Source organism: Lethenteron reissneri, chromosome 34, assembly GCF_015708825.2.
Source record: "Lethenteron reissneri isolate LAM-NWPU_2019-01 chromosome 34, ASM1570882v1, whole genome shotgun sequence".
NCBI classification, from domain to species: domain Eukaryota; kingdom Metazoa; phylum Chordata; class Hyperoartia; order Petromyzontiformes; family Petromyzontidae; genus Lethenteron; species Lethenteron reissneri.
The window spans coordinates 13,428,713-13,448,171 of NC_083812.1; the positions used below are offsets into that span (position 1 = coordinate 13,428,713).

General features: G+C 56.3%; 1 protein-coding gene across 5 annotated transcripts in view; it reads right to left on the reverse strand.

Annotated features, from left to right (window-relative positions):
* Nucleotides 1-184: 184 nt before the first annotated feature.
* The window catches only part of LOC133350688 (zinc finger MIZ domain-containing protein 1-like), a 197,479-nt gene continuing 178,204 nt past the window's right edge, over nucleotides 185-19,459 (reverse strand). For 3 of the 5 annotated variants that reach the window (XM_061565318.1, XM_061565322.1, XM_061565323.1), the window contains 16 exons: nucleotides 18,428-18,615; nucleotides 17,707-17,923; nucleotides 16,772-17,029; nucleotides 15,617-15,817; nucleotides 14,614-14,691; nucleotides 13,979-14,159; nucleotides 13,026-13,167; nucleotides 12,114-12,324; nucleotides 10,099-10,204; nucleotides 8,988-9,145; nucleotides 8,512-8,579; nucleotides 7,779-7,847; nucleotides 6,752-6,960; nucleotides 6,256-6,380; nucleotides 5,523-5,903; nucleotides 185-4,397 (listed from right to left, as the gene is read on the reverse strand). In XM_061565318.1, coding sequence (XP_061421302.1) covers nucleotides 4,290-4,397; nucleotides 5,523-5,903; nucleotides 6,256-6,380; nucleotides 6,752-6,960; nucleotides 7,779-7,847; nucleotides 8,512-8,579; nucleotides 8,988-9,145; nucleotides 10,099-10,204; nucleotides 12,114-12,324; nucleotides 13,026-13,167; nucleotides 13,979-14,159; nucleotides 14,614-14,691; nucleotides 15,617-15,817; nucleotides 16,772-17,029; nucleotides 17,707-17,923; nucleotides 18,428-18,615 — 2,700 coding nt within the window. In that variant the 3' untranslated portion in view covers nucleotides 185-4,289. The remainder of the gene's footprint in view (nucleotides 4,398-5,522; nucleotides 5,904-6,255; nucleotides 6,381-6,751; nucleotides 6,961-7,778; nucleotides 7,848-8,511; nucleotides 8,580-8,987; nucleotides 9,146-10,098; nucleotides 10,205-12,113; nucleotides 12,325-13,025; nucleotides 13,168-13,978; nucleotides 14,160-14,613; nucleotides 14,692-15,616; nucleotides 15,818-16,771; nucleotides 17,030-17,706; nucleotides 17,924-18,427; nucleotides 18,616-19,459) is intronic. The other 2 variants (XM_061565321.1, XM_061565320.1) reach the window with 2 other exon arrangements.

Here is a 19,459-nt window from a genome sequence, read left to right on the forward strand (position 1 = left end):
GGGCGTTCGACACTTCATGTGGCCTCAAGGTGCATAGCCTGGCACGAGCGTCGTGGTGACGTCTCCGCCACTTAGTGGCGAATAGAGGTTGTTGTTGTTTTCGCCCGGGCAACGCTTGGTACTTCCCGCTAGTATCTAAATAAACAGGCATCAAAATCACTTGCAAACATGGCAACAGGACGGGTTCTTTGTCTAAGATTGATATTTATTAGATAAATATTAGGTGGTCACATGGGCTAGTTGCAAGTACAGTACAGTACATGGGTGTGGGAGACTGAGAAACACACGTTAGAGGGCAGGGCACGACACACAAAGTCACACTCGCTCAGACACACACACACCTTCACAATCACAGACTTAGCCTCCTTACACAACGCAGTTATGCACACACGGGGCCAGCTACTTCCGCAAGTCACACACACACCTTACACTCAGGTACACGGTCATGCGCACTCACCCCTGTCCTCACCCACACACTTGCTTGCTACACACACACACACAGCCACATTCAACAAACACACAAAACAGTCATACGTACACAATCACACACACACACACCGTTGTAGGCTGCACAAGCGCACGTTCAATTATCCTTAAATGCTCCATTACGCTCCACACGCATTCACTCAGTCACACACACATTTCATTACACTCACGTTTATTTAAAATACACACGCCTAATACTCCCTCGCACTCGGTTACAATTACACATACACAGTCCTCGTGTAAGCTCGCACGCCTTTAACACTCACACACACGCGCGCACACACACACACAATGCCACACTTGCCAACTCCGCTATGTAATGCTATGCACGTCTCGAGCGCGCGCACACACACACACCGACTGAGAGGAAGAGGAGGGGGCACACACACACACAGGTGTGTGGATGGAGGCGCCACGATCGGTGGACAGAGGGAGCCGCACCACTCGGAACGAGTCGGGGGAAGGGACGAAGATCGGTGGGTCGCTGAAACGACACTCGCTGCTATGGGGACATTTTTGTACCCCATGGCAGACGATTAACCGGGTGAGGGCGTGGGTCACACGCGCACACACGCGCACGTACACACATACATCTGGGATCTGAACCTGGCCTGGGGGGAGGGGGTCTCCTTTAGGGTCAACTCAGCCTAAAAATTGGGTTCAACAGAGGGAACCAGGTCCAGCACTGTACAGGGGGGGGGGGGGGGGGGCAATTCCCATCTCATGGCGTCCCTCTCTGTCTGTAGCGCCACGTGTCACCCCCCCACCCACCGCTCTTTCTCTCTCGCCGTGTCTCCCAAATACTCCACCCATAAAACACGGGCAGCATCGTTTCTTCTGCTCGCTCTCCCGAACGTGTGTGTTGTGTGTGTTACAGTGTGTGTGGTGTTGTGTGTTTTGTGTGTTACAGAGCACGTGTGTCCGACAGGCCACTCCCCCACCCACCTCGAACCACCCCCCCGCCCCAACACCACCACCCCCCTAAATTGTTTAAACTTTATCTTCTTTTTGGAACTCGGGGGGGAGGGAAATGGGTAAGCTGCCATCGCCATAGAGAACCCAGGCGTGCTGGTGTGTGTGTGGACAAACCAACAACAAGGTCAGGAGAAAGTGGGGGGGGGGGGTCTAGGGACTGTTATTTGGTGGTGGTGGTGGGGGGGGGGTAGATTTACACACCAGAGGGAGGGGGGGGGCACGGAGGTGGTCCAACAAGTGGACAGACACGCGCGGTGTTGTTGCTGATGGGAGTAGGGAGAGATGGGGGGGGGTGCCGGGTTGGTTACAGGGTCATCACACATGTTTGTCGGGTAAGGGGTTCAGTGGGTCACGAGCCGGGAGGGGTGGGCACAGATTGGGCAGCGGGGGCCGGGGGGCACTTAGCCACTCGTAACAGCAAAACGTCTGTACAGCTGCCCTTACCACGAGTAACACGGGCTCACAACACGCGGACACGAACGGGCGGGGGGGGGGTGCGTGCCAATCGGGCGGGACGAAAGAAAACGTAAAGGCGGCTCTGCGCACACCCACGCACGCACGCGCACGCACGCGCACGCACACGCACGCGCACGCACACCCACGCACACCCACGCACGCGCACGCACACGCACGCACACCCACGCACGCGCACGCACACCCACGCACGCGCACGCACACCCACGCACGCACTACGTGGTTAGTGTGAAGGGGTGGGGGGCGCTACCACGAAAGGACAAACACGACGCATGCAGGGAAGACCTGGGGAGGGAGGAGGTTCTTAGAGGGTCGGGCCAGGGAGCCGAATCCCATGTCAGGACTCTGGAAGGTGAGGTCTGGAGGTGTGGACAAGGGGGGTGGGAGGGGGGGTAAGAGAGGAGATATGAGGCATCTGCATGTATTTACATATGACTATCGTTGGGATTTTTTTAAAGTTTTTTTTTTACTTTTTGTAACCGGGGAGGGGGGGGGGGGGTCGTCACGTAACGCACGGCACATACTAACAACACGGGGAGTGGGGGGGGTTGGGGGTTACACGTAAAAGCCGGGCTAGCTAAATCGGATGGGCGAGGCCGGACCGCGGGTCGGAGGTCGGAGGTCGTGGGATTTGGGGGTTGAGAGGCCACGGCCCGGTCACACCACAACAACAATAACAACAACAACGACATCATCATCATCATCATCAGCAACGACGACACAAACAGGGCTAGCGACATTACAAAGTTTGCCTTTGGTGAAAAAAAAAAGAACCCCCCCCCCCCATCTCTCTATTATTTATTACTAAAAAGTTTCTATAAAATAACAAAAAAAATTAAAAACCTTCATTTAGAAGCATCACGAGTTTGGTTTTCAAATTAAATACAACATATACCAAATAAAAACGTAGTTTCATAAAATAACGGGCGCTCAGTGGCAGCGCATGCACCCAATTCATGTGGTTATTGCAGTGTTTGCTGGCGGGGGGGTCAGGGGGGAGGGCGGGGGTTGTCCTGGGAGGAACGAGGGGGGTGCAGACCCTGGCTTGGGGCGGCAGGGAGAGGCTGGGAGAGTCGCCCAGACGAGAGGCTGCGGGCCTGGGATTCACCGACAGGGGAGGGGGGAGGAGTGCCCCCTCCTCCGGCCCCCTTCACAGGGGTCGTAGGGGATCGAGGGATCGACGGAGCAAAGGAGCGAGCGGGGGCAACACCACCAGACTGCGGCAGCCGGCAGCCACGGGAAGTGAGCGTCGGCCGGAAGGGGTTGCCGGCTGCGGGTGGTGCCGCGCGGCTCGGCTTTGTGCTTTAAGCGAATCCCTTTTTCTGTTGCGTCGACGTCGCCGGCTTGCGGCGGGACGAGCGAGCGACGAGGGCGAGGGAGCGATGGGCACGAGGGGGCTGGGGCACAGCTGCCGTCCGTCCCCCTCGTCCGCCCACGCTTCACATCTAAAATGTCTGCCGCCAGCAAGCGCGGCGCGCGCGCGTCGTCCCGGTTTCTCTCCCTCTGCCAACCTGTCCAGCCCCGCCATTTCTCCATCTGCCTCCGTCTCCCTGTTTCTCCGTTTCCCTTCCGCTCCCGTTGCTCCCCCTGTTCTCTGCCTCGTGCCCTCGTTGTTTGGGTGGCGAGGAGGCTTGAGCGGCCTTCTCTTGTCCACGCGGTGGCCGTTTGTGCTTTACAGAATCCGCGCAGCGGCCGCTCGGGGGAGTGCGGGAGGATCGCGAGGCCACTGGGGGCTGACGCTGCTGCTGCTGCTGCTGCTGCTGCGATCGTCGGGTGAGGAGGTGAAGCATTGGTGGTGGTGGGGGGGGTGACGACGGGTAGGGTTAAGTTCGCAGGGCACAGAGAGTGAGGGAGGGTTCAGGAAGCACAGCCCATCGCGGGGTGCGTGGGTCCTGGCAGCCTCGGCTCGGGAAGACGCAGCGAAGGTGAGAACGCGACCCCACCCCGTGTGTTCCTCTCGTACTATCACGTGATCCACGAAGGCCGACCCGAGCAGCTCGGTCAGGAGTTCCATCTGCGGAGCGAAGAGTCACTGTTCCTGGTCACATAATCCCAGCTGTCCAATAAGATTGCAGAGACGCGGTAGTTTGAGCAGGGGTAGCAGGCGGCCGTTTACGTCATGTGACCGCCAGCCAGAGACACACGGTCACGTGCCGCCTGCCCGGGCCACGTGTCAGCAGTCGGTTCCTAGGCCAGTCACGTGACGCCGGCCGGCACATCGTTCGTGAGGTCGGACACGGAGCCGATGACGGGGGGGGGGGCGGGTGACGGGGAGGTGGAGAGGGGAGGGGGCTGAGGGCTCATGGTTAAGGGTTGGGGGGTTGGGAGATGGACAGAAGTGGGCGGGGGCTCGCTCAGCTGTTCTCGAAGAGAGACAGCAAGTCGTCGTTGCTGTTGTTAGGGAGGTCCGAGGGGTCAAGGTATGACAGTAGCTCATCGGGATTGGTCAGGTCCGGCAACAGCTGCGCACACACACAGACAAAGCATATTGCAAGCAGAAGGTTAACAAAGTCTCCGATCAATGTTGAAACATTTTACGTTTCTATTGCCTCCAAAGGCAATAAAGTTAGCGCCACTTCCAAAGAGGTAAACAAATGGAATGTGGAATTCACACTACAGCTCAAAACTATAGACATGGCACAGGCACTCCTGCACACGCATTTGCGTGAAACCAAGTTGCCCTTGCAGAAGAGGGTCTCTCAATGGGTTGAATAGATCTCCTGGTCAAATAAATGATACAGCATTTGAGCAAGAAACCACTCCGACCTTCGAACCATATTCTACCTCCGATATCGGCGCTGACATCAAGAAAACGAAACGTCCTTCAGGAGCTCCAACAGCGAGCAGTGGAACGTCTTGTCAAAGAATAATCTCAAACTACAATGCCAAACGCTTGATCATTTTCCTTCAACATGTATTCCTCGCCGCACACTGGAGGGGGGCACTTGTGCTTTACGCGTGATAAATGCGGCGACCAGGCTGTCATGTAAACGCGCTCAAATAAACTAATAAATAAACACAGCAATTTGTAACTCGCTGCACAGGCTTTGTTGTAGAAGACGACGCAGAAAACCACAGACAAGCGGGGAAGCAGCCTACATTGGGTTGTTTGGCCAACTCCATGAATTCTCACTCGTTGAAGAAACCGAAATGTCCAGAGAAATCCCCGTGAAGACGTAATGCAGATGGAAATAACCCCACTCGCTCTACTGCCATACCCCGAGAAGTCAGGAGATGGCAACCTCGCACCGCAGCGGGTTTGGGTATTTGTGTGTCATCCACCAACCCTCGCTGCCTCCTGTAGGCTTGCACCACCGCCGCCGGGCTACGCTTGGGAACACTGGAATCGCTGGCCTCAAATAACGGAGCTCAGCTGTTCCGGCTCGGCATCACCGACAAAGATTATTATGAACGACCCTGAGCAATAGATACAGCCTCAAAGCCCGTACCTAGCCTAGGTCTGCCCGGTGTCGGGTCGTCTCCGACACGGTTGTTATGAATCTTACTGCCCCATTACGGCAGCCTCTCTCATTTGGTTTCGGAAGAGTCGGGGGATAGGGGAGGGTGATGGAGATAGCGGTACTCACATCCAACGATGGTTCTGGGACCTCTGGGGTTCCACCTCCACCGCCCGGCCCGTCCAGACCTGGGTTGAAACCCAGCTCCGGTGGAGGCGCCGACTGGGGTTGCTGTTGTGGCCCCCCATGGTGCAGGCCGCCCCCCTGCCCGCCGCCCTGCATGCCATGCTGCTGCTGTTGTTGCTGTTGCTGCTGCTGCTGTTGTTGCTGCTGCTGCTGCTGTTGTTGCTGCTGCTGCTGTTGCTGCTGCTGCTGATGTTGTTGTTGCTGGTGCTGCTGCTGCTGTTGTTGCTGGTGATGCTGATGGTGCTGTCCTCCCATTGGTGGGCCCTGACCCGGCTGCATTGCATTGTGGGGCTGCTCGGGGCCATGTGGATGTGAGTGAGACATCTGGGAAGGGGAGAATGCGCACACGCACAGACACACAGGGGAAGGCACAGACATGCATAGTTAAGGATAGTGAATCGGATCGTGTGCGGGCTAGTTTTGGGGGGTCTGGTTTCACACTACAAAGATTAAGGTAAAGAATCCGTGTTCAGTGTGTCAGGATAAAGAGTTACATTTGGCAGCAGGTGGAAATCCGGGTGCAGGGTTAGGATAACATTTTGGGTTCGGGATAGTGTTAGTGATTGCGTTGGTGGCAGTGTTGTGGATCGTACAACAGATAGTGTTCAGGTCAGGGTTATGGGCGAGCGTCAGTGATGGTATTGGGGTGAGTGCTGTTGGGGCTGGAGGGGCCCACCTGCTCAGGAATTCCATCAGGCGGGTGCGAGAGCTGGGGGCCGCTCATGAAGTCGTTGAGGGCTGGTGCTGCCGAAGAACCTTGCGGGAACTCTCCAAAACCGCCCTGGCCAGCGTAGCTGTTGCCTGTATGGTGGTGCCACGCAGATATACAGTTAGTGAGCGAGTGGATGGGTCAACAGGTGAGTGGACGGATAGATGGGTGGATGAGTGAACTGGTGGGCTGCTGAGAGGATGGGTGTATGGGTGGGTGAGTGTTTAGGCGAGTGGATGGGTAGGGTGAGAGTTGGCTGGTACGTGGTTTGGGTGGTGAGTTGGTGGGCAAGTAGACAAGTGAGATCGTGTGTATGGGTAGTCGGAGTGTCACGTGGGTAGGTAGACAGGTTGGTAAACATGTTCGCAGGCAGGCAGGTAGAGGGGTCTGCAGGAGCGTGGCACGGTGAATGCACAGGCGGGTGAGTGAGCGTGAGCGCGAGTGGCTTCGTGCGCGCACTCACCCTGGTGAGTGTACTCGGAGGGGTATCCGGCGGGGCCCAGCGCGGCGATGGTCTCCAGGACGTTGGGCAGCGCCGTCTGGCTGGGGCTGGTCGGCTTGAAGCGCTTGGCGAGCGGCCCGTCGGGGTCCTCCTTCACGTGCACGTCCGACTTGATGGGCACGGCGCGCCAGCTGCACGTCGGGTCGATGGTCACCTCCTCGACCTCCGTGCTGCAGGGGGACGTGCGGGCACGAGGAGGGGCGGGGGGACCGTGAGCGCAGGGGCACGGGGACACGGAGCGAGAATTTAGCCAAATTGAGCGCAGATCCGAATTGAATGCGATGGGTTTTTTGGTGCAGTCATTAGGGACCAGAGCGAGACCATCAGCTCACAGCACTTGAGCGCCCGGTCTGTGAGTCTCTATGCGAGTCTGCAGGTGTCTAAGTAAGTAATTTGTGAGCCGACTAAGATCATCAACTCATTACACTCAACCCGGTTTTTTTGGGTCTGTCTGAGAGTCACTGGTGACCAGGCTGTGACACAACAGCTCACCACACTTGAGGACCCGGTGGTAATCGCGGTGATAGCCGCGGTGAATCTCGGCGTCTCTGACCTCCGGAGCCACCCGGCCACCTCGGCGTGTGGTGGAGTGCGTGCGCGTGTGTGCGTGTGTGTGCGTGTGTGTGTGCGTGTGTGTGTGCGTGTGTGTGTGTGCGTGTGTAACGGTAGTGCAGCAATAAGCGCGGTGCGCTACGAACCCGGCGACCCAAGCTCGATTCCCACTCATGGCCAACATCAACGACGATTATATGAACCCGTCCTGGGCTTCCCCTAGGTCGACTCAGCCTCAAATGCGTACCTGGTGCGGTGTGTAAGCATCGCCACTAGGGAGACAAAGGCGGCCGGGCGTGGTGTTGGCCACTCAACCCCTTCGTGTGCCGTGCCGGCCTTCGTAGGTGCTGCCCGCTAACAGCACTTGCCCCAACAGTCTGTTAAGGCTACACGGGGGATCTTTGTGTGTGTCTGTGTGTGTGAGATGAGCACTCACTTGCGGATGGCGTCCAGGATGCCCCACATGTACTGATCCACCTCCAGGCCCTCCAGCAGCGCCGTTTTACTGTGAGCACAGATCACGACGGCACAGAGTTAAATGTGAACGGTGGTTGCGATAGAATGACGCTTGGTTAGTCTCTGATAATGTACTTGACAACCTCAGATGGTAATGTTGCTTGCTATATGTATTATTATTATTAAGACGGTTATTTTACCCAGGAAAGCCTCACACGGAGTCTCGTGTTTCTCTTATCAGGAGGGTCGTGCCACGTTTTCACACGAGATGGCGATGTTGCCATGTGTCATCTCGATTGAGTAATTAGAAGGTACTTCCATTGGAACCTCATTTGTCAGTAAAACATATAATTGTTTTTTTACCCTTCTATCTGGCAACAAAACTGACACCTTTTGGTGTCATCTGGTCCAACCCATGTGAGACTAGGCTCTAAGGAAAGCTGTCTCAGGTGTGGACCAATCAACTTCAAGGACAGTGCATATTATCAGAGTTATGTTTTTTGTTTGCATTATGACTGCAGATATTGTGGTCTATGCAAACATGACTCCTTGTAAAAAAAGCGTCAGTTTTGTTGCCAGATAGAAGGGCAAAAAAACAATTATCATAGAAGGTACTTATTCAGCACTGGGTGTTTCGGCCAGTATCCGTTACATTGTGCAAATTGTGTTAATCTTTGGAAGGGATTGCTTGTCTTTGTGTGCACGAGTCTTACTTGCACACGGGGCAGCGCCAAGTGCCACGCTCGCAGTTCAGCTGCAGATACGACTCGAGGTCGAAGCACTGATGGGGGAAATGCACACGCCAACACACGCGCACACGTGAGTACACGCACACGCCAGCACACGCACACGCCAGCACAAGCACATGCCAACACACACGCACACCTGAGTACATGACGCTGCGCACGAATACACCCCAAGGCACATTCACGTTCCAGACTACGTTTTTCAGTTACGCAGTCCTTCGCCCCACTTGGACACCCGCCTCAGCGTCTTGTGCTTGTCCCAAGGTATTGCAGCAGCAGCGGGGGGGTTCTCAACGGTTCGACCACAGGCCAACTAGTTCTCGTACGACGGCGCACACTTTTGCCGCTGCGCACTTTTTGACACGACGCTCGCCACGCGCCATCACGTACGCCCGGCGCGCGCACGCTACCGAGCGGCTCCGCACCGCACCGGCACGACGAACCTGCACGTGCTTGCAGTCCTGTCCCCGCGCGGGCAGCGTGATCCTGCGGAAGGTGATGGGGCACTTGAGCGACACCTTGATGGCCGTCTGCTCCACGCCGTCCTCTCCGTTGAGGCCGCTCCCCGACGACACGGCCACTGATGAGAAGTTACGTTTTACTGCACGCCGTGCACACGCACGCACACGAGCACACACACACACATGTAGACATACAGATGCGCACGGGTGGCCCCTTGTAGCCTTTAACAGACCGTTGTGTGGGGGACGGGGGGAGGCAAGTGCCATTAGCAAGCACGTACTACGAAGGCCTGCACGGCGCACGAGGACGTAGCGTGGCCACAGTACAATCCCTAGGCTGCCGTTTGTCTCCCCAGTGCAGTGCCGTTGTTTCTATTGCTGCACCAGGTACTCTTTGTAAAGTCAAAACAAACACAGGGGAGAGGCTCAGGACCGGCTCTCACCACTGATGTCAGCCGTGGCTGGGAATCGAACTGGGTGTGTTAACCACTAGGCCACTGCTCACCCAAGATTTCGATATACACACATGGGGGCACAAACACAGACGTATACATTGATGTGCGCACACCCACATACACACACACACAAATGCACTCGGGCCTATCTTAAGAGTACCGTGCATGTCCCATGAATGGGTAATGGTGCTGTGCACTGTGACTCGATGTAGAATGCAGTTCATATCAGTGCAATGCAGCTCAGCGAGTGATGGATTAGTGCAGGTCAGTGCGTGGGTCATTTGCATGGTGCAGTGTAGGTCAGTGGGTCACCTTGCAGTTTACTGTGTGTAGGTCAGTGTAGTGCAGTGTGGGTCACTCCATATGGTACATTACGAATCCGTGCAGGTTAGTGTGGGTCACTGTGTGGTGCAGTGCGGGTCGCTGCGTAGGTCCCTGCGTGGGTTACTGCTGCAACTTCGTGGTACCCTGAGGAATCGGCGTGGGCATGTGTGCTGCAGTGCGGGTCATGCCGTGGTGCAGTAGAACTCAGTGTGGGTCAGTGCGGATCGGCGTGGTGCAGTGCAGGTCAGAGCGGGTCACTCTGTGGTGCAGTACACATGAGGGCGGGTCAGTGCGTGGGTGGGTGTGGGACTCACTCTTGGTTATGCAGTGCTCGGCGGGCAGGAGGCGCTTCTTGAGCAGCCCCTGTAGCACGGAGCGAACCGTGGGGCGGTGCACCAGTTGCAGCACGAATAGGTGTGACTGCAGGACACACAGACACAGACATCTCTCTAGCAGCTGCAGCACACACACATGCACGCGTCTCTCCTGACAGACTGCAGGACACACACACAGACACACACAAACATCTCTCTAGTAGCTGCAGCACACACACACACGCACGCGTCTCTCCTGACAGACTGCAGGATACACAGACACAAACATCTCTCTCGCAGCTGCAGCGCACACACATGCACGCGTCTCTCCTGACAGACTGCAGGACACACACACAGACATCTCTCCAGCAGCTGCAGCACACACACACATGCACGCGTCTCTCCTGACAGACTGCAGGACACACAGACACAGACATCTCTCTAGCAGCTGCAGCACACACACACATGCACGCGTCTCTCCTGACAGACTGCAGGACACACACACAGACACAAACATCTCTCTAGCAGCTGCAGCACACACACACATGCACGCGTCTCTCCTGACAGACTGCAGGACACACACACAGGCACAGACATCTCTCTAGCAGCTGCAGCACACACACACATGCACGCGTCTCTCCTGACAGACTGCAGGACACACACACACACAGACACAAACATCTCTCTAGCAGCTGCAGCACACACACACATGCACGCGTCTCTCCTGACAGACTGCAGGACACACACACAGACACAAACATCTCTCTAGCAGCTGCAGCACACACACACATGCACGCGTCTCTCCTGACAGACTGCAGGACACACACACAGACACAGACATCTCTCTAGCAGCTGCAGCACACACACATGCACGCGTCTCTCCTGACAGACTGCAGGACACGCAAACAGACACAGACATCTCTCTAGCAGCTGCAGCACACACACACGCGTCTCTGCTGACAGACTGCAGGACACACAGACACAAACATCTCTCTCGCAGCTGCAGCACACACACATGCACATGTCTCTCCTGACAAACTGCAGGACACACACACAGACACAGACATCTCTCTAGCAGCTGCAGCACACACACACATGCACGCGTCTCTCCTGACAGACTGCAGGACACACACACAGACACAAACATCTCTCTAGCAGCTGCAGCACACACACACACGCACGCGTCTCTCCTGACAGACTGCAACACGCACACACGTCTCTTTAACAGACTGTTGGGCAAGTACCATTAGCGAGAAACTATTAAAGGCCAGCACGGGGCACGAGGGCACAGGGTGGCAAGCGGCATTCCTGGATTTCTTTCTTTCCCCGGTGCTTGTGGGTTCACACATCACAACAGGTACTCGATTAAGGCTGGGTCGACCCAAAGGAGGCCCGCGATCGGTTATGATATAACCCGCCAATGGTGTCAGCCGTGGCCTGGAATCAAACTCAAGATGCCTAATTTGTAGTGCGGTACGCCAACCACTGTACTACCACTCACCACTATACAGACACACACACACGCACGGTTAGCAAAGCCGGGAGTCACAAACATGAACCCAGCAACCTGTGTGCACACTCGGCACCGGGCGCTCTTCCGATGCCACACGAAGGACGGAGACCATCATAGCAGATGCGCGCCTGCGTCTATTACTAGACGCCCGCTCACGTGACTGCGAGAGTGAGTGTGGGGTCAGAGTGTGAGGTGTGAGTGTGGGGTGTAAGTGCGAGTGTGGGGTCAGAGTGTGAGCGTGGGGTCAGAGTGTGAGAGTGGGGTGTGAGAGTGGGGTGTGAGTGTGGAGTGTGAGTGTGGGGTCAGAGTGTGATTGTGAGCGTGGGGTGTGAGTGTGGAGGAGCACGAGTTCGCTTGCGCACGTGCGAGTGTGTCGCACGATTGTGCATGTGGAGCACACGTCTGCGAGTGCGAACGTGTCTGCGAGTGCGAGCGCGTTTGCGCGTTGCGAGTGCGAGTGCGAGCGCGTTTGCGTGTTGCGAGTGCGGCGAGCGTGACTCACGCAGCAGCAGGCCGTCACGGTGATCTGGATGGTGTTGCGGCCGGGCTGGCACACGTGCTTGAGGTGCAGCGGCTTGTGCGACGTCTTGTTCTCCCCGCGCTCGATGTTGAGCGGCGTCGCGTTCACGCTCACTTGCACGGACGCCGGCCAGTTTGTGTGCATCTGCCGGTCCTCGTGATGGTAACACTTGAACTGAAGCTCCAGGTCCGGCCTGAACGGGCCGCGGGGAGGAGGGAGGCACCGCACAACAGGAGCGAGGTTCAGGTTCAGTTAGGACTAGGGTTAGAACTAGGGCTGGGGTTAGTGCTAGGATAAGGACGAGGGCCAAGTTAGTCTTAGATATGGGCCATGGATTGCTTTGAGGTTAGGCTTTGAAGGCTAGCAGGAAGCTGTGGGTCTGGACGAGGGTCTGGATCAGGAAAAGGTTCTGGGGTCAGGCTAGGGGCTTAGCTTTATTTAGGGTGAGGGGTAGGGTTAGCAATAGAGCTGTTATGGCTACATATACGATCTTAGTCATGGCTAAAGTCACGGTTAAGATCTGCATTATGATCTGTACTAAAACGGCTCTTGGGGTCTGGTTAAATGTTATCAATCAATCTATATAGAGCGCACTTCACATCAATAAAGGCGTCTCAGAGCGCTTCATAAAAGGAATGAATGGGGATGTTAAAACAGTCATATAATATCACGGTCCAGGCGAAGGCTAAGGTTCTAGGATTCGGCTCGAGGTTTGAGTGCCCCTGGCAAGGGCACGGTGGAGGTGGGCGCCGCAGCCGCGTGAAGTGCGGCGTCTCTGCGCAACGCGAGTGGAATTGCGCACACGTGCGGGCGAGCGTGTGACTCTGGACGGGCCGAGTGCAGAGTGCACGGTGGAGAGCGTGCAGTGGTGGGGTGCGCGGAATCCTGGGTCACCTCCACATGAGGGTCTGGTGCACGGACTGGCGCAGGTGGAACACGTGGTTGGACACGGCGAGGTTGTGCTCCAGGCGGAACGGCTCCAGCACGATGCCGTCCCTCACCGGGAACGTGAGACGCAGCTCATCCCCGGGGTTCCCTGGACATGGGGCGGGGGGGGTTGCAGGGAGGGGCGGGGTGGGGTCAGCCACGCACACACGCGCACAGCCACGTACAACGAGATGGGCGACGCGCAGGTCAGGTTCCATCACAACACGTCCACCTATCTGGCACAACTATGAGACGACTTCACATCCGGTTTGGAACTCTCAATCTATAAATCTAATCAAGTATGCATGTGTCTGCATGTGTCTGCACGTGTGATGTGTGTCTGCATGTGTGCGTACGTGTCCACGTGTCCTTGTGTGTGAGACCATGGGTGTTCGTCAACGTGTAGGAGTCGGTGTCCACATGCCTGTGTGCACGCGTGTGTGTGTGCACGTGTGTGTGTCCATGGTGGTCGCTAACCGCACTTGCCCCAAACGTTTATTGAGGCTATACGGGTGACCTTTGTCTTTGTGTGTCCATGTGTGTGTGAATCAAGAGTGCACGTGTCCAGGTGCGATTATCGTTATCCGTGTTTCCGCAAGTGAGTGTGTTTGAAACCGTGTGTGTGCGTCTGTGCGTGTAGACACGCGCGTTTTTGTGCGTGTCTACGTGTGCGTGTGATGACTGATCTCGGTCAACCCGTGGCACCTGGGTCTGTCCTGTGACCTCCTGCCAGCGGACGTTCGACACTTCACGTGGCCTTAAAGTGCACTTAGCCTGGCACAAGCGCCGTGGTGACTTCACCGCCACTTAGTGGCGAATGGCGGTTGTTGTTTTTGTTGTGCGTGGGTGCCTACGCGTGCGTGTGCGCCTACGTGTGCGTGCGTCGCCGTTCCTCTCGCCGTCGTGTGATGGGCGCTCACCTGTCGGCGGGACCAGACCCAGCTTGACGTCGGGGGGGTACGGCGGCTTCACGTCGGGTGGGTAGTGGGGCTTCACGTCCTGGCTCGGGGACAGGTACGGCGGCACGTGGCTCCCCGGGGTCACCGGCGGGGTCGGGTTCCCGGGGATCGGGGAGTGAGGGTAACCGGGCATCCCCCTCGCCTGCACAATGCGCACACACACAGACACAAAAGATCCGCCGTATAGCTTTAACCAACTGTTGGGTCAAGAGCTGTTTGCGAGCACCAATTAAAGGTGGCACGGAGGAAGTTGGGGGTGGGCGCGGGGGAGTGGTGGGCACAGCACAGTGTTCATGTTTCTACACATCGCAGTAGGTACAAATTTAAGGCTGAATCGACCTAGCGGCGGGCCAGGACTGGTTCTGAAGGCCTTGAGCTTGGACTTGAACAGAGGCAGGGAGACGATAGCACAGACGGTTGGGGGAGCAGAGGGGAATGAGCGACCGCCTACTCGGTGAAGGTTTACTGGTGGACTTGGATGTTGGAGTGCAGAGTGTGTGGAGAGAAGTGAGATGAGAGGGAAGAGGTAGAGGCGAGGGCGAGTCCACGGAGGATCGTGATGCATGGCACGCGAGTGTGAGTGCGTGGAGACGTACCCCAGGGTACGCTTGCTGTCCATAGCCATAGCTGCCCGCAGGGAAGCTGGAGTTCTGGGTGCTGTACTGTTCCTGGGGCTGCGCGCACACACGTGCACACAACGACAATGGACACCATCCTATGAGCATGGCTAAAAGCACGCAGTTAGCGAGCCGGCACGCGGCACCGGGCATAATACTGTTGCGATAATTATTCTCGGCCGTCTTTGTCTTCCCAGCGCCAACATTGTTGATCTCGTACAGTGCCAGGTCGTCAATTATGCCCGAGTCAACCTTGGGGAGGTCCTGAATGTGATCGTGCAATAGTGAGGTTACTCCACAGCCATTCATTGCCTGAGTGACGCCGCTGTGATATCAACAGACTGCTGCTGTAAGGGTGCCTGGCTCTAACTTTGAAGTCCTCACTTTCTCCTGAACGTAGTTTGAGAGCTTGCGCCGGACAGCCCAGGACAGCCAGCCCAAGTGCTTTGCGTTAAAGATGGGCACGTGACAATGCGTCAAGCCACGGATTAAGCATCTATTCTCGCATTGGCAACGCGTTAATCAAATCGTGCGTGCGAGTGAGACGAGACGGTGATTTATGCAATGATGATTTATTCCCCCCAGCGTTACATTTTGGCTGATAACAACACTGCCAAAACTGTGCAATCGAGATGAAAAACACGCAAAGCAATGCAAACGAGATGGTAAAAATCAAGACACAAAATAAATTATTCCGGAATCGGTGCACCACCTCTTAATTGTTACAACTCATCAAACCGCTCGGTGGGGTGCGCATCGTGATGCCCGAAGCGGTGGCGACGTCACGTCGCTGCGGCATCTGTGCCAGGCTAGGTTCACTCCGAGCAGGACGATCGACGTCTTAAATGAGAATCAGAATCTTTATTTAGACTGGAAGAAATCCGGCGAGCTCCGAAGTTCTTCTTTCACAGATGTCCGGTAGGTTCACAGATGCCACCAGGCCGCACACAGGCAGAACGACCGTCAGGGGTGACCCACGTACCTTGTAGTACTGGCTCATGCTGGGGTTGGGGTACTGGCCCATGGCCGGGTTGGGCGGGTACTGCCCGCCCGGTTGCCCGGGCAGCCGCTGCCCGGGGTAGCCCGGGGAGGCCAGGGTTCGCTGGGGGGCGGCTTGCGGGAACTGACCCCCTTGGGCTCCTCCATACTGAGGACCTCCACCAGGATACTGGGGACCATAGCCCTACACACACACAGACACACACACATACGCATGTGTTAGCAAACACAAAGATCCCGGTATAGCAAGTGCTTCGAGCGAGCACTTAGAAAAGCCGGCACGACACACAAGGAGGTGGGTGGCCAACACCGCACCTGAGTGCCTTTATCTCCCCAGCGTTGATGTTTGCACACCACACCAGGTAGTTATTTAAGGCAGAGTCAACCAACAGGGAAGCCCAGTGTTCAGTTGAATGAAACACGTTCAGTATAAATTTACCCCCAATTAATTCTTTTACGCGGCGCAATTTAAGATCGATGTGGCCGGGGATCGAAACCCGATCGCCGGGTCCGTCCCGCGGTGAGATAACCGCTATGCCACCGCTCCCCACGTAAAAACCAACTACCCCACACTCTGCACGCGCACGTGCACCACGAGGAGGCCACTGCCAGTTGAGCTCCGTATTTATAGCAGTAAATGTGTGTCTCGAGGGATTTTCTCCAGCTTTCTGCAGCGACGGTTATTATTAAGCCCACCAGCGCCTGCTATTTGCGTCTCGCATCTCATTTATTTATAGTCACCTGTTGGCTTGTTTAGGCGGCCTATTTCTGCTTGAGCCACTACGAGTTTGTCAAGCCCGACCCCACCAGTGAGCCTCCGTTTGGCCATGCGGAGGGCGCCCCCCCCCCTTTAGGGGCTGCGCGTGTCCAAGGGCAAAAAACGCAACTCCGTGTTCTCCTGTGTCTCCTGTCATCCGCATGACCCTCATGGCATTCAGCCCCCCTAATACCATGTCCCTCCACCGGCCTACAGACCCTCTATGATCCATCATAACCCCCCCACCCCAATTCTCCTATTCCCACAATGCCCCATTATCCTCTCCACATTTAATTGGCCTCCGTTGCCAAGTACCCCCTGCACGTGCCCCGCACGCTGTGCCTATCCCACACGCCCCCCCCCTCCCCTCCCAATCCTCACCTCTCCCGGATAGGCGCGTTTCATTCCCATCTGCGGGCCGACGCGCTGGGCGCCGTGCCCGGGGGGGTACCCGCCCCCCGCCTGCTGCCCCATGCGCTGCCCGGGCGGCGCCGGGTACAGGGGCCCCAGGCCCGGCGGCCGCGACATGCCCTGCGGGTTCATGGGGCCCGACATGCCGGGCCCCCCGCGTGGACCTGGCTGGCTCAGGAACTGGTTCTGGTAGGGTTGCCCGGGGCCCATCTGGAAAGAGGAGCAAACCTGTAGGGGTGGGGCACAAAGGTGGTGGGGGGGGGGGACACCAAAGCGAAGGGGGGAGCCGATATTAGACTCGTGGAAGAGAAAGTGTACCCGCAAGAGCAATTGTAGGTCAATGCTGCTACTGCAGTGGTACAGGCTATGCCACAATGGTGAACACAATTAAGTGGTATGCCCTAAGCCAATCCTGTGATTGCAGTGGTACACGCTGCGCTGCACTACCGTAGTGAACGTAGTGGTACGTCCCAAGCCAAATCTGTGAACGTCGTGGTACAGGCCATACTGCGCTAGTCAGCACAGTGGTAAGCTCCAAGCTCCTCTATAAATAAAACTCAACACATTTGTCTATACAAACATGCCATGTGCTATGAAGAAGGGCCATTGACCGAAGAGTGACCAACTGTATATTTTTACTTTTAAGACCACAGTGTTTTCGACGAATTCGTTCAGTTAATTATTTGTGCTTGTGCAGTATCACCAAAATGATTAGATCACGTCTGAATCTAGTGGTACAGACTATGCCGTACTAGCAAATACAACACAGTGGTATGCTGCAAGCCACCCCTGTGAATGCAGTGGGGTGCATTCCTTGACCCCCACACCCAACCACTGCAGTACACATTTGTGTGTGAGCATACATGCAAACAGACGTGCGCACACGCAGACTGTGCAGTACTGACCCTACACCCCCCGTGATCGTAGTGGTATGTTCCGTGTGCCACCCCCTCGGGTTCAATGGTACGCACCGCTCCATACTGGCCCATCTCTTGGTTCTGTTTCTCCTGGAGGGCGGCAACAGTTGCCGTGGCGGTGGCTGTTGCCGTGGCAGCCGCCGCGGCAACAGCAGCGGCAGCAGCAGCTGCTGCGGGCTGGGGAAAGCTACCGCGTGGTTGAGAGCTGCTCACACACATCATCACCAACATCATCATCAACATTCATCAGCTCTCTATTCGTCACCAATATTAACATCACTATAATCATCACCACCAACACCAACCTCTTCAACATCACCAATTCTAATATCACCATCATTATCTTCTCACGAATCATCATCATCCAAGTTACCAACATCACTATCATTATTATAATCCAACATCAACATCACCACTAACGTCACCAATCATATGAGCACCACCAACACCGTCACCAACACTGGTCATCATCACCATTTTCATCACAACCGCCTCCAACACGCCTTTGTCATCACCTTCACCGCAAGCATCGTGATCGCAAACTTGCCGTGATCACCACCACCACCACCACGGCCAAAGTCGGTCACCACTGTTGTCATAGTAACCTGTCGACTCCCATCCCCCCACCTCTGACCCCGTTACCCCTGAGGCGGACATCCCCGAGAGGGATAACCGCATCCCCCCCTCTGACCCCGTGCGCCCTCCTCACCTGCCAGGGTATCCGGCCCCCGCCCCGGGGTAACCCCCGCGGCCGTACATCCCCTGCTGAATGTACATCTTGCCAGCGTTGCCTCCGCCGCCCTGGAAGGATTGCTGCTGATTGGAGAACTGGGGCGACGTCATGCCAGGGTTGTTGCCTGGCAGCCCCGGATTGTTGGACATGGGGTTTCCCAGAACCTGTAAAGTAGGCGATCGGGGCGATGGGATGGGGGGCGCATATGCACACGTGTGTTTGAAAAACGAGCGGGGGATTAATTCGTGAACATGGTCGTTTGTTTGTTTATCCGGAAATCCTCGAAACTGGTTTTCAGGAGGGTCCCTGCCTGGATGCGTTTGTCAACTTACTCGCTGCCGAGGGCAAGGCCGAACCGCGCGGTTGCGTGCGCAGCGAGCGGCTTAAACCAGTGACATCGTTAAACCCAGTTACACAGTAAAACCCAAAGCTAAACCTGGTCAAAGTTCAGCTATGTTAGTTGCAAATGCAAAGTTAAAACCAGTTGTAAGCAAACACACAAATAAAAAGACAAACGTCCCCCTATATGGCCTTTAACAGACTGTTGGGGCAAGCCCTGTTAGCGAGCACCTATGAAGGCCGGCATGGCACATGAGGACCCTGCTGCCTTTGTCTCCCCAGCCGAGTCAAACCTAGGGGAGGCCCAGGACCAGTGCAGATGGACTCGGCGAGCGGGTTTCGACCTCGGGGCCGCTGGGTTCGTAGCGCAGGGCATCAACTGCGCCACCGTTCCCCACGGCACATCAATGCCACCCTCCTCGTGCCCCCCCCCCTCCCTGCCCCCCCACCCCTTCCACACACGCACACACACCCTAGAGTCGGATCAAGAATAGGGGAGGGGGGCGCAATTATCCCCACTGCCCCCCCTCTTAGTTCCGCCGCTGATGCACACGCACGCACTCGCGTGCACAGACACGCTCGCTCGCGCAGGTCAAATGTGTCCACTCTGCAGGCACGCGTGTTGATTTCACGGAGCCAAATTAGTCGTCAACCGTCGCTAATTTAAAT